Source organism: Colletes latitarsis, chromosome 7, assembly GCF_051014445.1.
Source record: "Colletes latitarsis isolate SP2378_abdomen chromosome 7, iyColLati1, whole genome shotgun sequence".
NCBI lineage: Eukaryota > Metazoa > Arthropoda > Insecta > Hymenoptera > Colletidae > Colletes > Colletes latitarsis.
Window position 1 is genome coordinate 11681543 of NC_135140.1, and position 17130 is coordinate 11698672.

Below are 17130 nucleotides of genomic sequence, written 5' to 3' on the forward strand. Positions count from 1 at the left end.
TAATACCTTTAATACAACACTCTTGAATAACGGATTGGGTTAGGTCTTTATACATATAATGACATTATAAATGTACGTGAAACAAAAACTTATACTAATTTTACATACATTCACACTTATTACACATTGCTGCCTGCATTAACAAAGCAGCAATAAATCGTACACAAAATGTTATCTATATTAAATTCGCCTTTTCACGAATTATGTTCACAACTTTATCTTTTATTGTAATTTAGAATTACAATCGCAATGACTTAGTGTTACTATCAACTTACATTACAAAACTTTTCTTAAAATTACTGCTTATGGAACGACTATCTTCTCATATTGCAAATATTTAATTTTAAACAAAATAATTGGTAATTCAAATAAAATTGAAATTTGAAATTTCACATATCGACGACTAGCTTTGAAACGTTTGGAAATATTTCGAAAATTGTTGTATACCTTCAGATACTTTTAATAGTAACAAGTACAGTATGAATATAATAAACATATAAAAAGTAATACTGGTATACACGATATAACGAATATTTTTGTTGCATATTCTAAATGTTCTGTATTAGTAATGTGCGTTTTTAGCTAAAAATTTTTCACTGTTTTCAAGTTTTACATCATTGTTAAATTCCCACCATTAAAATACAGCTTCTCTTTAAATTAAAATGTATGTTGCTTATTAATACATTTTTATTAAACCAAATGCATTAAAATAGAACCTAGCATTTTTAATAAAGTAATATGTAAATGCCTTGTTTAGCATTAAAAAATCTTACACTGTTAATTACTTTAAGCAAAAAAAAAAAATTATAAGAATATGTGCAACCACACCGCAAGAGTAATCAAATCATGATTAATATTGTGCATGATCTAAATAATTACAAAATAGTGTCTACATGATTTGGTGGCATGACATAATTTTGTTTGTGTGTGTGTCTGTGACTGTGAGTACTTATATGCGCGTGTGTGTGTGTGTACAGACGGCGCGAACCTGCGCAGGTCTGTATTCAATTGTTTACTTTCAAGGTTTACGATTCAGGAAAAGTATCTAAATAAATATCAACGTTATTCTTTTTTCTTATTACTTAAAAAATACAGTTATGGCATCGCATTACGGCTGAATATCTATTAAAATTAGAGTCCCTTTTGGCATTTTTTATTTTAATTGCGATTGTTAATAAGATTTTCCATTACGAAAAGGAATCTTATTCTTTCCAGTCTTTCTTAATTTCAAACGACCACTCCCACTTCAGATGTTCATGCTTGTCATCATCGGTAAACAAGGAGCTTACACTGTAGGATCCACGTGCCATTACTCCAGCCGGTGCATCTTCTGCAGGTGTAGTATATGATTGCACTTCTGTTTTCGGTGGATAAGAACCAACCATATGCATCATCTTATCCACTGTAATACAACACAAATGAAAAGCTATCAATGGATAATTGATAATCAAATATTTCATTTACTACAAAAGTATTGAATTTTAAAATTACCTGTGACACCTAGCAATGAAAACATTGAACAGAAACCAAATACAAAAATTTAAGCTCGTAATTTAAATTGAATAAGATTAGAAATTCTAAATTAATGACAAAGCATTTGCCATTTAATTAGTAGTTAGCCTTTAACAATACTCTTACCAGGTACTCCAAGACGATAGGTCTTCTGAATATACTTTAAACCATGCACAATTTCACGTTGCACAATGAAGTCAATCCTGATTCTATAACTAACACCTTCCTTTATTACAAAAGTTTGTTTTTTTAATTGGGAAAGATCATCTGTTAAGTCTAATTCCATGTCTGGTCTGTCTACGACACAAAGTGCTAATTTCTTCACTATTACTTTCCTTGGATCAGTTGGATCTGAAAAAATTCACATCACCATTTCTTATTTAACAATTCTCTAACTCACTTATTTATAACAATTAATGTAATTCGCACCTACAACAACACCGCCAGACTTTGCTTCCCCTAGAAGTGTTTCCTTATATTTGCGTAAACTTTCATCTTCTTTGTCTGTTTCTAAAATTTGTTCTATTGTTTTCTCTGGTGGAGGCTTGTAGTTTGATTCCACTTCCAGTTCTTCTTCCACAGAGTCAATATGATCTGTGTTAAGCTCTGACATTTTCACTATGGCAGAAATGTACTGTTGCATTATTAATATTTTACATTTTTTACCTTGCACATTGGAGTTTACTTTTCCAATTAATTGTTTCATTTATTTAAGATTAATATTTCGTTAAACTAAATACAATGCAATATTAAATTACAAAAGAATTATTTATAGATTTTAATAAACATGAATGAATCGGCATAATATGCGAATAGGAGTTCGTACAACGCGGAATCGAAGTATTGGAAAAGTATTGATCTTTCGGCATAATATTTAGCAATTTTGAGTCATTAATTGACTCGCAGAATACCAAACGCACACAAACTTAACGTTTATGCATGGCCATATAGATGTTTCTATAGAAGAATATTTTTAGAAAGATAAAACGCTGGAAAAATTATAAAGTAAAACATATTTTCTGTGTCTTTCTCGTATATTTCTACAACATGAAAAGATTGGACAAATATCAAGAAATTAATGAATCGTAAAATAAACAAAGAGAAATATTGAAACAGGAAAATGACAGAAAGGTAAAAAAATGTCTAGACGAAATTATAAACCATTGAAAAAGTAATCGATAAGAAATAATTCAATTACCAAAAATTCTGAATATCTGGATAGTAGACTTACCGTAATTATAAAGTAATAGAACGAATATTAAAAAACGAAAACCTATACAGAACTATTACCAATCTTTTAATCTTGTTTGCTACCCTTCTGTAACTCGCTTCTCAAAGCGGAAGACATGGACAATATGGCTGACTCAAAAGGGCGGGTACTTCCTGTCCTCATAGTTATTTAAGGTTAACTTTTCCTTTTATATATTTCTTTATTATTTTGAATCCAAAAACTTCCTTTGTTACATTCTTAAACTTATGGTGCCTCCTGGTGTATTTACTTTTATTTATATTATCCTTTATTTTAAAAATTAGATGCCAAATTAGGAATATATCGAATTGATAAGGATTCTGACGAGTGAGTTATTTCCCGCGTTTAATATATCTGTACAGATTCTTTAATGTGCATTTTTGTATTATTTTCTTAAATCAATTAATATTTTGAATGAATCAGCGTGTCATAATCATATTTCTAATTCATACATTGTATCACTTGTTAATACATAATATTATTTATTAGAAGAATATAAAGAGCTATTGTCCGTTCACATTAAAGATATAGTGTAGACACAAGCTATGATAAAAAAATAGATGTATGTTACTTATATACTAAGAGGCGAAACTCTGTTTAAAGGGAGATGAAATGACGCAGCCAATTTAAATATATAATAGGCAATGATCAGCAAATTTTGGTAAAGTTAAAATATTGATACGTTAGCCAAAATTATAACATCGACGTACCTACATTGAGGGGTATTAAATCTGTCCAGAGTTCACAATGCATATTTAATGCTGGATTTCCGATTGGTGGAATGATGTTGGTAATTCCTAATTGGTAGAATGAGGCGGTTTCAACATCATTCCACAAATCGGAAGAGTTTACGCCTTGCGACAGAGTCAATGTTCCGTACGTATAGAGAGAAATATTAATCTTGGTCCCTAGAAGAAGACACTAGCTCTGGTACCAATAAAGGATGCTTGTTAAAAGATGAAGCGTTTTGATTGGTACTAGAGCTAGTGACTTTCCCTTGTTTAGAGTATGAGTCATTGTGGCGACCGTACATCGATGTTATAGCTTTGACGTAAATTCGAACAGTGTAAACGCAGTCAATTGCAAATCAATAGCTTGCAAATACAAATAGTATAATATACACACATATGGGAATTAAAATAACAATAATTTAGAAAAAATAAGTTGACGCGAAAATATAGAATTCTAAAAAATCCAGAACTTAAATGTTTAACTCGATTTTTGTAGTATTACTTTTAGCTCGCAAGGAAATTCTGGGAATCAACTACAGAAAGAGGAAAGTCGCCATTTTGTGTTCGTTGAGAAGGATAAAGACTTCGTGAATGACGGTTTGTTCATGCTGAAAGCCTTCGTGTGATTATCGATTCTTTGTTTTTTTCTTTCAACATTCGTTCGGCTTAGCCGTGTTAAGCAGCGTTGATGATTGGAATTCCGCGTGACGATCGACATAAGATCACGGTTAAAATCCGCAATAATATGAAGAGAAGCTCTAGTCGAGACACTCCGCCTCCTCGTGTCAAACGAAGCAGATCCTCCATGGGACGGTAAGAATTTTACCGTCGTTTACTGAAATTTATTTGTTTGAGAAAAATGTTAAAAATAAACTATACCTTTTTCGTTCAATACTTTTTTGTAATTAAGTGCATTTTATTTCATTATTTTTGAACGTAAAATACAGTGTCGAGTAATTTTGAATTATTGTAATTTTATTTCTTGATATTAAAAAGTAATGTAACTTTTGTTATAAATTCTTTTATCTATTTATAGATATGATGATTCCAGTGATGAACGAATAACACCTGAGAGAATTCGTCGTCGTAGTAGGGGCGCAAGAAGTCCTAGTCCACCAACGCGTGCCTCATCACATGCACGTTATGTAGAATCGAGTTCACACAGAGATGACTATTTAAGAGCACCCAGAGAATTACCCCCAGAGCGTCCATACAGCTATAAAGTTCTTTGTATCAGCTCAATTCATCCAAAAGCCAGCGATGAAGTGATTAAAGATACTCTTTACAGAGAATACAAAAAGTTTGGTGATTTCTCCATTAGAATTTCTCATGAACTAGATGAGCGTGTTGCATATGTTTGCTTTAGAAGTTCAGAAGATGCTAGAGATGCAAAACATGCAAAACCAAGAATTATTATGTATGACAAAGTAGCACTTGTTGAGCCAGTTTATGAAAGACCTGATACTTATCGTCGTCCAAGATCTATCACACCACCTGATTATGAAAGATATTACACTAGAAGCCCTGGTCCAACAGATAGACATAGACCATTAGAAAGATATGAAAGAGTTTACGGGCCCCCAGTTGGATTGCCTCCACCACACAGAGAGATGAGACGCGAAGCGATTCCTCCACCTCATCATGAGTTTGTTAGACCACCGATTCATCATGGTCCACCTCATGTTCATCCTGGTCCACCTCATCATTATGGTCCGCCAAGACATATGATGATACGACATCCGGTTCATGGATTTGAGCGCGTAGAAAATAAAAAAGATAAATTCCCTAATTATTTACATCATGTTTCACCAGAAGATGATCCACTAGCAACAAGAACTCTCTTTGCAGGAAACTTGGAAATCAATATCACTGAAGAAGAATTAAGAAGGATTTTCAGTAAATATGGAATTGTAGATGATATTGATATCAAAAGACCTCCACCAGGAACAGGAAATGCTTATGCTTTTGTCAGATTTCAGACTTTAGATATGGCACACAGGTGTAAAGTTGAACTTTCCGGGCAATATATAGGAAAATTTCAATGTAAAATTGGTTATGGAAAAGCTACTCCCACAACGAGAATTTGGGTTGGTGGTTTAGGACCATGGACTTCTGTTCCACAACTAGAAAGAGAATTTGATCGATTCGGAGCAATAAAGAAAATTGATTACATAAAAGGCGACAGTAATGCCTATATTCTGTATGATTCGATCGATGCGGCTCAAGCTGCTGTAAAAGAAATGAGAGGATTTCCTTTAGGTGGTCCAGACAGAAGACTGAGAGTAGATTTTGCAGATGTAACTCCAGGATTTGGATTTAAGCCAAGACCTTACTCTGAAGAAAGCGGAGAGTTTAGACCAAGACCAGTAGATTACGAGTCTTCTTATGATCCCTATGGACCAGATAGTGACTTTGGTTATGGACCAAGAGGATTCAGAGGTAGGGGATCTGCTCCATGGCACGACAGGAGAGGTGGAGGAAGAGGAGGCTATCGTGGAACTTACCCAGACAGTTATATAAGAGATGAAGCTGATTGGTCTAGCCGTAGACCACCACCAGAGTTAGAGTATGAAACCCCCAGAAGCTTACGTCGTTCTTTATCAAGAGAACCTGGTGTAGATAGATCGAGATCAAGATCTCCTCGTAGAAGACAAATTGATTCAGATTCAGATTCAGAGAATACTCGTACTGGAATGCTTTCAACCTCTCGAACGTTGCCGGAGGTTGCAAGAAAATCAATAGCAGTATGGCAAGGAGCACTAATCTTAAAAAATTCTCTATTTCCAGCCAAGTTTCATTTAACTGATGGTGATACAGAAATAATTGAAGCCTTAATGAAAGATGAAGATGGAAAACATATGCTAAGAATTACACAAAGATTACGTTTAGATCAACCTAAATTAGATGATGTATCAAAGAGAATTCAAACTTCCAGTTCGCATGCTATTTTCCTAGGACTGGCTGGTTCAAGCACAGTTATTTCTACAGACGATACGAACGTGCAGACTCGACCATTACGTAACTTAGTGTCATACTTGAAACAAAAAGAGGCAGCAGGAGTTATTTCATTGCTTAACAAAGACACAGAAGGGACTGGAGTTCTTTATGCATTTCCACCCTGTGCATTTTCTACAGAACTATTGAAAAGAACCTGTCCAAGTCTCAGTGAAGAAGGACTCAAAGAGGATCATCTGGTAATCGTCGTTGTTAAGGGGGGTAGCGCTTAGATATATATGTGCGTGTGTGTGTATATATATCTATATATGTATATACATATATATGCAGATACATAAATATATAGATATATAGATGTATACTGACTAAGGTGTTTAGTATCATCACTTTAAATACATTATTTGCAGCTTTCGAAAAAGTTTCATATGGATATTAAGTATTCGTCTGACTCTAAGGAGTTTGTAAATTAATATAATTTTTTATATAATAATTTTTTTTTAGAGGATCATATTTTTTGTCTTCTTAAAATTTTAATCCTTGAATTACAAGAAACCAATTCCAATTCAAAGCATGTTTGTCTGATATATCGTGCACTGCGTATAACAATCTTACGATAGTAACGTGGAAACCTTTTTCACCCATCAATCATGCAATTCAATGAACATCTATAAGCGTTAAAAATTTAGGAAAAATGTGATAGTCTGAAGTTCGTTAAAACTTGCAAATTTTGTGCATAATCTAATGAAATTTTTTATTTCAGAAGTATAAACAATAAGCATTAAAAATAGTAGGTACAAAAATAAACCCTATGAAAAAAAAACTAATTTAATTTAAGAAATTCAAAGCAATTATAAAACAAGATGTCTTAACGATTATAAAAGGCAATAGAATTTAATTAACCCTTTTGGATCTAATATATAAATGATGTTTTAAACTCAATAATTTTGTGACATGTAAAGTATCCTACCTAATTTGAACGTCTTAATTAAATATTTTATTTGCTTTTGATATAAGAAAATGTCATAGGAAAACACTATTTGCTTGGAACAGGCAAATATTATAAGCATAAAATTAGTTTCCAAGTTTATATTTTTTGAGATTTCAAAATGTACTGATTGTTCTGATTGTAACATCTGGAATCCAAGTCTAAAAGGGTTAATAAGATATGGAAGTAAATAAAACTAAAAACAAAATTTAAAAAAATTTTTAAATCAAATTCAAATGAAAGTTACAGCCTACATTAAATATATGAAAATTAAAGATTCTAAACATTCAATGTTACAAATTTCTCAAAATTAAATTAGTTGTGTGTGAATAATTTTGTTAAGTTGCAAATAATGGAAATATTAAAGTAGAAGATACTAGACATATAAATATTTGTATATCCATTAAAAGCATCAAATTTCTATGAGTCTGAATTGCTGAATGAAATACTAAAATCATAATAAGGACAAAAGAAGGAATTTAACACATATTTTCGTAATCTTCAATTACAAATTTTTATTACATTGTATCATATCTTTTTACATGTGTATGAAAAACGTAATGATGAAGCAATTCAGTATTCAATAAGTTATGGACACACTTAAGTAAGATCGAACTATCACAGGTAACTCATAATGATTCTAGATTTAATATTTACTGTAATTATACACTAGCGCGTGTATACACAGTTCTTTCATATTCGAATGAAATTCCTTGAGGAATCTTTTATTTCTAAATTTCATTTATTTTTTTATTTTTTTTTTTAATATTTTATACTAAAATAAATCTTGCTTATGAAAAGGGTGGAATATGAAAGATCTGCTTAAACTATATTTGATACAGTAATTAAGTCTACTTAATTGTAAAGTTGCATTTTATGATTATGTAGAATTATCTGTGTGATATATACATATAATACTTATATAAGTGACTTGTGTGGATGTGTTCTGAAAAGTGAACCGAAGAAAGTGAAAGGACAAAATTCTAAAATGGCTTCCTGTGCTTTTCTCTCAGTGAAAAAGGACAAAATCGTTTTTTTTTTGAAAGGACAGTGTTTAGTGATAAATATTTGAAAAGTATAAAAGAAAAAAAACAGAATGTGTACAGTGAAATGTAAAACAAATCCAAGTGCTTGTGCTTGGCGACCAACATTGTGACGCTCTTTTAAACTATTACTTTAAAAGTGCGTTACAGTATGGCGCAAACGAAGGTGCAGTGGTTTAATCACACAATAGTGTCGGAACAACAAATAGATGACCATTATGCTGAGTCAATGCATTCATTATTTTTAGTTTACCTACCAAAGTTTCAGTGGCTTCGAATGAAAACAATAATTATTACATTAGAAATGTAATCTTTTAACAGGAGGATGCGTTGATGTTTTCAGTGTTATCAAAGGATATAACAATTTCTACAATACAAAAAGAAATCTTTTCCTGGAAAAAATATTTTGGTTAATTTCAGTGGTATTAAAGGAATAGAAAATGATTATTACGTAGAGAAGATTAGTTATATTATTACAAAATGCATGCTGTGACTTGGCAATCAGTCGCATGGGTTTTAAATGCAAATTTTCTTGTGAAGTTGACCGTGAATTTCGTGATGTGATTTTCTTTGTTTTTTTCAAGAAGATTATTCCCGTTTCGCATTTAGATTGATTGTGCAGTTAGTGTTCTCTGTGGTCTGTGGCCATTTCTGGCTGTTTAATTCCTAAAAAGTACTGATTTAAATATGAAAAAAAAAGGAAAAGAAAAATAGTAGCGTTTCCAATTTTTGTCCTACAGAAACAATTGTGTCAAATTTGAAAGTGAAGAATTGCCGGTGCTGTTTCAAGTGTTCCTTTGTAATTAAACAATTTTTTTAATTAATTGAAATTGAGAAAAAAAAAAGTTTGTTTCAGAGCCACAGCGAAGAAAGGGTTTGGATAGAAGAGATCGTCTACTGTCTACTGTATTTTATGCTTTATACGAATAAAACAAATAGATTGGCAAATATTTGGAACCTCAATTACTTAATATTGAAGAAATACTTAAGATAAATACATACATATTAATATTTAATCCTTTATTTACCATTCAAAAAAGTAGTTAATATTGTGTAATAATGGAAGTTAAAATTAAATTATAGTATTTTTTCTAATTCATATTTTCAATAACTTTCTATCAGAATGTAGGTAGTAAAGAAAGTATTGCTACTTCCACTGAATACAATGACGAATGAATTAGTTAAAGGAATATGGATTATTTGATAATAGTTCTCCATCTACATCTTAACACTTTATCGATCGGTCGTGGTTAAGGCTGCCACTCAGTAAGGACCGGCTTAGTTGCGAACGCATTTGCTCCTGGTATCGGCTACATTTTCGCTATTCATTGTGTTGTGCTTATACCTTTTGTTTCAAAGAAATGTAATTTTATTCATATTTATACTTTATTTTGCATTTGTTTTATATAATAAAGGGTCTTATAAATTAATATTCATAAAATATATTCAAAGTAATAGTAATTCAATTTTTTAATAATTCTTTAGAGAAACATGTTCTACGTCTTATCTTTTTCGATTCACATACTCTACATTGTTTTTGTGGTATTTTGTTTTTACCACTTATCACTATTCTTATAAGTTTATGCTTCTTTATACATGATAATCTTTCTGGATGATCCCACTGTACGAAAACCGTCGATGGCTAAAAGCCGATTAATAAGCTAGCGGTCGATAAGCATTGGAAATCGAAAAATCGATTAATAGGCTAGCGGTCGATAAGCATTGGAAATCGAAAAGCCAATTAATAGGCTAGCGGTCGATAAAGTGTTAAATCTTGATCATTGCGTAGGTCAGTGGTTCTTAACCTTTCTTTTTTCCACAAAGCTCTTTTGGCAATTTAATGAAACTCTATATACCCTTTCTATGCGATGTTCTACAAAATAATTGTTTATAATAAATGTTTCTTAAGTAGTTGAATTAATGTTGAAAATTTTAACTTGCTTAGATATGTAAGACGCATGAAACAAGATGAAAGCTTTCAGAGGTAGTTTTATAAGACTAAGATAAATTTACAAGAAATATCGCTCTTATCTGTTCAGAAAGACCATAAAAGAGAAGGATAGAATAAAAGTCGAGACAGCCAATAAATTTAAATGCTAGCTTATCGGTGTCGTAATACAAATACACAATGATGCTAAAGTACAAACAACGATTCAACTTCTTTGCTTTTAATTTCTTTTATACGAAAATTTTTGTAACATACTAAAGAAATTTTTCTGGTTAAAATGAGACCAAACGTACTTCAGACCGTATTTATTTATTATTACGTAATGGGTAACTTATTTTGTTTTATTAGATAAATAAAGCTATATGTTATATAATAAAGTACATATTATGAAAACAGATTCTTAACTATATGTGAAATATCTAAGGCAATGTTAAGGAAGGTATGTCACTCATAGCAAAATATCAGAGGAGGTACAGATGCCAGATTCAGCACCCGGTGCCCTACTCACACATGCCCTCTTTTTCGATTATTCCGAAGCTGCCCGAAGTAATTTCGGACCGCCTCGTAGGAGTCGAGAGAGAAAGGCTCACATTTGCCTTCTCGTTCTTAACAACTGAAATCCGACCTCCTGTCAACGGTATACGATTCGGAATCTCGACTGCCCAGGTATTTTTACTTGCCTTTCCTAGAGTTCATTACTGAACTCTGCAAATTACTCCTGGTTTCTATTTGCCTCTGATGACCTCTGATGACCAGTGCTGACAAAAGTACAGAACTCCCGACAACTTTTGACACCATACAGCGAGTGTTACTGACTGCTCCTGATTACTGCTTGCCTCTGCTGGACTCTGCTGACCATCGCTTATATTTCTGACAACCTATAACGATTACTACTGACTTCTGCTAACCTCTATTGGTCTTTGCTGATCTCTGTCAGCGTGTGCTTGTCTCTACTGAACTTTCCTGGCCTCTGCCGAACGCTACTGATCACTGCAGGTATTTCTGATAATGTGTAACGATTATTACTTACTACTGCATGCCCCTACAAGTCTCTGCTTGCCTTTGCAGGTTTCTGCTTGCCAGTGCATGCCTTTGCTGGCCTCTGCTGAACACTGCTGACCACCCCTGATGCTTCTGACATCGTATAACAATTACTACATGCTATTGTTCGCCCCTGCTGATCTCTGCTTGCCACTGCATGCCTCTGCTCGTCTCTGCTGACCGCTGCTGACCACCTCTGATGCTTCCGACAACATATAACGCTTACTACTTGCTACTATTCGCCCCTGGTGATCTCTGCTTGCCACTGCTGGCCTCTGCTGACCACCGCTTATATTTCTGACAACGTATAACGTATGCTGGTCTCTGCTTGCCTCTGCACACCTCTGCTGGCCCCTGTTGACCACTGCTGACCTTTGTTGACAACTCCTGACATGATGTATATGTATTAAAGCTTTGTATAATGTAAATCTATGGCAATAAATAATATAATTGCAAAGAATTCTATGTGTTCTCGTCACTTTTACCTTTCTTTTCCTCTCCCCATTATTTCCTTAGTTATAAGAAACCGTTTCTCTACTTAAAACTGGAATTCCAAAGTGCCCGGAGCGTTTTCTGAAATGCCGGTGACCTTGACCCATTTTCGAAACTGGGTCAAGGCCAAATCCTGATTCCCAAAGCGCCCGGAATTTTTCTAAGATTCGATGGCCTTGACCTACTTTCGAAATTGGGTCAAGGCCATCCGGATTTCCAAGTTGGCCCGAAGATTTCTAAAATTTCGAATGGCCTTGACCTCTTTCGAAATTGGGTCAAGGCCAAAGCCGGATTCTCAAAGTGCTCGAAATTTTTCTGAGATTCGATGGCCTTGACCTACTTTCGAAATTGGGTCAAGGCCATCCGGATTTCCAAAGCGCCCGGAATTTTTCTAAGATTCGAATGGCCTTGACCCACTTTCGAAATTGGGTCAAGGCCAAATCCGGATTCTCAAATTGCCCGGAATTTTTCTAAGATTCGAATGGCCTTGACCCACTTTCGAAACTGGGCCAAGGTCAAGGTCAAATTCGGATTTCCAAAGTTCCCGGAACATTTCTAAAGTGCTGGTGAACTTGCGAAGAAGGTGGTACGCATCTTATAGGTAAGAGAATGATTTGGAGAGGAAAAGGACGGTAAAAAATGATGAGAACACATAGAATACGTTAAAATTATATCATTTATTGTCATAGATTTACATTATACAAAACTTTAATACATATAAACATATTATATTATATTACATCATGTCACAAGTTGTCAGCAACGGTCAGCAGTGGTCAGCGATGGTCAGCTGACGTCGGGAGATGTTGGCAGAGGCCAGCTTAGGTCGGGAGATGCTGGCAGAGGTCAGCAGAGGCTGGCAGTAGCCAGTAGTAATCGTTGTACGTTGCCAGAAATATAAGCGGTTGTCAGCAGTGGTCAGCAGCGGTCAGCAGAGGTCAACGGAGGCCAGCAGAGGCATACAGAGGCAAGTAGAGTCCAGCAGGGGCAAGCAGTAACAAGTAGTAATCGTTATACGTTGTCAGAAGTAACAGGAGTGGTCAGTATGCGGTCGGCAGAGTCCAGTGGAGGCAGGCAGAAGTCAGTAGTAATCGTTATACGTTGTCAGAAGTAACTGGAGTGGTCAGTAGCGGTCAGCAGAGTCCAGCGGAGGCAGGCAGAAGTCAGTAGTAATCGTTATAAGTTGTCAGAAATATAATCGGTGGTCAGCAGAAGCCAGCAGAGGCTGGGAGAGGCTAACAGTAGCCAGTAGTAATCGTTATACGTTGTCAGAAATTCCAGGAGTGGTCAGCAGCGGTCAGCAGAGGCCAGCGGAGGCTGGCAGACGTCAGCAGTAACCGTTATACGTTGTCAGAAATTCCAGGAGTGGTCAGCAGCGGTCAGCAGAGGCTGGAAGAGGCTAACAGTAGCCAGTCGTAATCGTTATACGTTGTCAGAAGTAACAGGAGTGGTCAGCAGCGGTCAGCAGAGGCCAGCGGAGGCTGGCAGACGTCAGTAGTAATCGTTATACGTTGTCAGAAATTCCAGGAGTGGTCAGCAGCGGTCAGCAGAGGCTGGGAGAGGCCAACAGTAGCCAGTCGTAATCGTTATACGTTGTCAGAAGTAACAGGAGTGGTCAGCAGCGGTCAGCAGAGGCCAGCGGAGGCTGGCAGACGTCAGTAGTAATCGTTATACGTTGTCAGAAATTCCAGGAGTGGTCAGCAGCGGTCAGCAGAAGCCAGTGGAGACCTGTTGACGGGAGGTCGGATATTAGTTGCTCAAGAGCGAGAAGGGAAGTGTGAGCCTTTCTCTCTCTACTCCCACAAGACGGTCCGAACTTACTTTGGGCAGCTTCGGTAATAATTACATAATAAATATTAATGTAAACGAACACGTATGGCATAAATTAGAAAAAAATTCGATTATACACGGTGTTTGGCCACCCATGGGAAAAATTTTAATGAGCAATTCTAGAGGCCAAAATAAGACGAAAATCAAGAATACAAATTTGTTGATTGAGGCTTCGTTAAAAAGTTATTAACAAAATTATTAATAAAATTTGTCCATTTACACGATTTTTTTTCTCACAAGTGCGTAGGATTTTGGGGGTATGTCTACTTAGCAAAAATGCTTGTAATCCACCCCTGCAACTAAAAATAATTTTTCCAAGAAGATTCGAAATTATCTAATTTCGCCGAAAAAATTTCTGGTCGGTATGAAACTTTAAACGTTAGTAAGTTTTTAAGGAAGCCTCAATCAACAAATTGGTATTCTTGATTTTCGTCTTATTTTAGCCTCTGGAATCTTACATTAAAATTTTTCCTAGGGGTGTTCGAACAACCTGTATAATATTTCCAATAAGCAAAACTTAACGGGCCGCATTACAAAAGGAATAAAACAATATTTCATCTGAATTTTGCGAAAACTTATCGATTCTAAGACGAATAGAAGCTGTTGAAACTAACCGTGGTCGTTTCAAAAAATAGTGAAAGAGAGATTATGTCACCTTCTTAACTGTTCTATTAGCTATACTAATAATCTATTTCTCACGTATGTACGAGTTTTAGTGACTCGTGATTTCAGTACGTTATTTTCAAATACATTTAATGTGTTACATTGCATATTAAATTAAGATATATTAATGTATTCATTTCCAAATTATCTTAATTCTAAATGTGTAATAACAATGTTCTCCAAGCATAAATCTAGAAAGCGGTAAATCTTATAATCGGTGTATGATTTTACATGACACACTATAGTTTCTAGAATCGTAATTATTAAATGTATTTTTGCAAAACCAATATACGAAGACAAATTTCCTTAAAGTGTCTAGTTTATAATTATGAAATACTTCGTCGGTAGTAATACCCTATATTGTCCATGAAACAGACTATAATAGAGTGTAGGCATTTGATGGCGGCCATATTAGTGAGGTCCAAAGTACGCATGTTTGGGAGGTCAGTAAATCGATCAAAGCTAATGCGAACAAGGTTTGGAGAAGTAATATTGTGTTCGGAACTTCGTTTGTTTTTACCAAGTGGTCATATATAATTGATGAAATTCCACAAATATTAAAATACAAATGTATAAAATAACAAGTGCTGTATAATACGTAAATTGATATGAATGTTTAATTTATTATAGTTACTTTGTAAATTATAACATACTCTTTACGTAAACTACCTTATTGTGTTAATTGGTTATAACTGTACTTTCTTTTACACTGTACTAACAAAAGAACTTTAGCTAAGATTTTTAAACAGGAAAGCATATTACTTTCAAGATAAATTATTTTTATCATTTGACTTTTCAGGAGTGACTGTAAAATGGACAAATTAGTATCGTCGGATATTGTACTCATAGCTGGTAATTCTCACCCAGAGCTGGCTAACCTCATTGCCAAGTAAGTTTTCATGAATATGCATTGTTAATATTTCGTTATATTGTACGTAATATTTTCCTTTTAAAAAGCCGATTAGGTGTCAGGCATGGAGGATGCTCTGTATACCATAAATCAAATCGTGAAACTATGGTTGAGATTGGAGATTCTGTACGTAGTAAAGATCTTTATATTATTCAAACCGGAACAAAGGATGTGAACAACAACATAATGGAACTTTTGATCATGGCATATGCATGCAAGACTTCTTCTGCAAAAAATATTGTCGGCGTCATTCCATATTTACCTTACTCTAAGCAATGCAAGATGCGTAAACGTGGTTGCATAGTTTCTAAATTATTAGCAAAAATGTTGTGTAAGAGTGGTTTAACTCATATAATCACAATGGATCTACATCAGAAAGAAATACAAGGATTTTTTGACGTTCCTGTGGACAATTTACGTGCTAGTCCTTTCCTATTGCAATATATTCAAGAATGTGTATGTAAACAATATGACTAATTGTACTTTTAACAAATTTTAATTTTTGAACTATATATTTGTCTAATTAGATTCCAGATTACCACAATTCAGTAATAGTTGCAAGAAATCCTGGCAGTGCAAAGAAAGCAACCAGCTATGCAGAAAGATTACGTTTGGGTATAGCAGTAATTCATGGAGAACAGCGGGAAGCAGAATCAGATATGAATGACGGACGCTATTCTCCTCCTGCTTTGGCTTCACGAACAATGGAGGTTGGGGTTGGTGTTCCAATGCATCCTGCAAAAGAAAAACCACCAATTAATGTTGTAGGAGATGTGGGTGGACGTATAGCTATTATGGTGGTACGTAAGTTTAGATATACTAACTCTACACTGGAATGAATTTTACGATATTAAATTAAAAAATAAAAAAAACTTTCTAAGAGGGATGTAGGTTTGAAAAGCTACTTATTTTCAGGATGACATGATAGACGATGTTCAATCATATGTAGCCGCAGCAGAAGTTCTCAAAGAAGGAGGAGCATATAAAATTTATGTTCTAGCCACACATGGTCTTTTAAGCTCTGACGCTCCAAGATTAATAGAAGAATCTCCAATTGACGAGGTAACAGCATTTAAAAGTGCTATCGGTAAACTATGGATGTCTATGCTAATGCATGTTTCTATAGAAAAATTATTTATGTACGTAATATTATATAACTATTATTGTAGGTTGTTGTGACAAATACAGTCCCTCATGATATTCAAAAGATGCAGTGTCCAAAAATAAAGACTGTTGATATCAGTATCCTGTTGGCAGAAGCTATTAGACGTATTCATAACAAGGAGTCTATGTCATATTTGTTTAAAAATGTCACTTTAGAAGATTAAAAAGTCCGATAAAACAATGTGTCTTAAATACAGTGAGTTTCTGTGTCCAGGGACCATAATCAAGACATATCCATTAAGTTTTTTTATTGTCTTAAATAGAAATGAACATACTAGTCTATTTTAAAGATAATTGAGTTGTTTAAAAATTTCTAACTAGTTTCATCTATCACATACATAAATTTCCTAACCAACGAGCCTGTGTAAGATATGTTAAAAAATGTTGGGTTAATTTTTAATCCAGTGTTGTAAACTATACAATTTATTTTTCATATTCAAGAAACGATAAATGTGTTTCAAGATGTAAAGATCATAAATATATTATTCTAGACTCTAGAATCTAGAGTGTAAAATAATAATGTAATTTTAAAAGAAAATAGAATAGTCCTTTTTACTCCCTCTTATTTAAAAATGTAATTACGTCGTTGATAATCATTCAAATAAAG

At 34.1% G+C, this 17130-nt stretch overlaps 3 protein-coding genes across 9 annotated transcripts; 2 read left to right on the forward strand and 1 right to left on the reverse strand.

Moving 5' to 3' along the window:
• Positions 1-201: 201 nt before the first annotated feature.
• On the reverse strand, positions 202-3278 carry LOC143343765 (rho GDP-dissociation inhibitor 2-like). The gene is made up of 4 exons (XM_076768987.1): positions 2744-3278; positions 1942-2130; positions 1639-1863; positions 202-1402 (listed from the first exon to the last, which is right to left on the reverse strand). The coding sequence occupies exons 2-4, from the start codon at positions 2123-2125 to the stop codon at positions 1203-1205; spliced, it is 609 nt and encodes a 202-aa protein (XP_076625102.1). The 5' UTR covers positions 2126-2130; positions 2744-3278; the 3' UTR covers positions 202-1202.
• A 554-nt stretch (positions 3279-3832) lies between these two features.
• Nito (RNA-binding protein spenito) lies at positions 3833-13360 on the forward strand. Of its 4 annotated transcripts, XR_013079917.1 has the most exons (4): positions 3833-4305; positions 4529-11089; positions 11180-11419; positions 11492-13304. XR_013079917.1 is itself a non-coding variant. In XM_076767651.1 (2 exons), the coding sequence occupies exons 1-2, from the start codon at positions 4181-4183 to the stop codon at positions 6717-6719; spliced, it is 2316 nt and encodes a 771-aa protein (XP_076623766.1). In that variant the 5' UTR covers positions 3833-4180; the 3' UTR covers positions 6720-13304. The 4 variants fall into 4 exon arrangements, 1 of the variants encoding a protein (XP_076623766.1); XR_013079918.1 differs by lacking the exon at positions 11180-11419 and having other exon boundaries at positions 13229-13360; XR_013079916.1 differs by having other exon boundaries at positions 4529-11419.
• Positions 6571-17066, forward strand: LOC143343126 (phosphoribosyl pyrophosphate synthase-associated protein 2). Of its 4 annotated transcripts, none has more exons than XM_076767656.1 (6): positions 6571-6686; positions 15249-15338; positions 15407-15815; positions 15887-16159; positions 16275-16421; positions 16529-17066. In XM_076767656.1, exons 2-6 carry the CDS (start codon positions 15262-15264, stop codon positions 16685-16687), a joined length of 1065 nt encoding a protein of 354 aa, XP_076623771.1. In that variant the 5' UTR covers positions 6571-6686; positions 15249-15261; the 3' UTR covers positions 16688-17066. The 4 variants fall into 4 exon arrangements, with proteins under 4 accessions (XP_076623771.1, XP_076623770.1, XP_076623769.1 ...); XM_076767655.1 differs by lacking the exon at positions 6571-6686 and adding an exon at positions 13661-13791; XM_076767654.1 differs by lacking the exon at positions 6571-6686 and adding an exon at positions 14877-15047.
• The last annotated feature ends 64 nt before the right edge of the window (positions 17067-17130 follow it).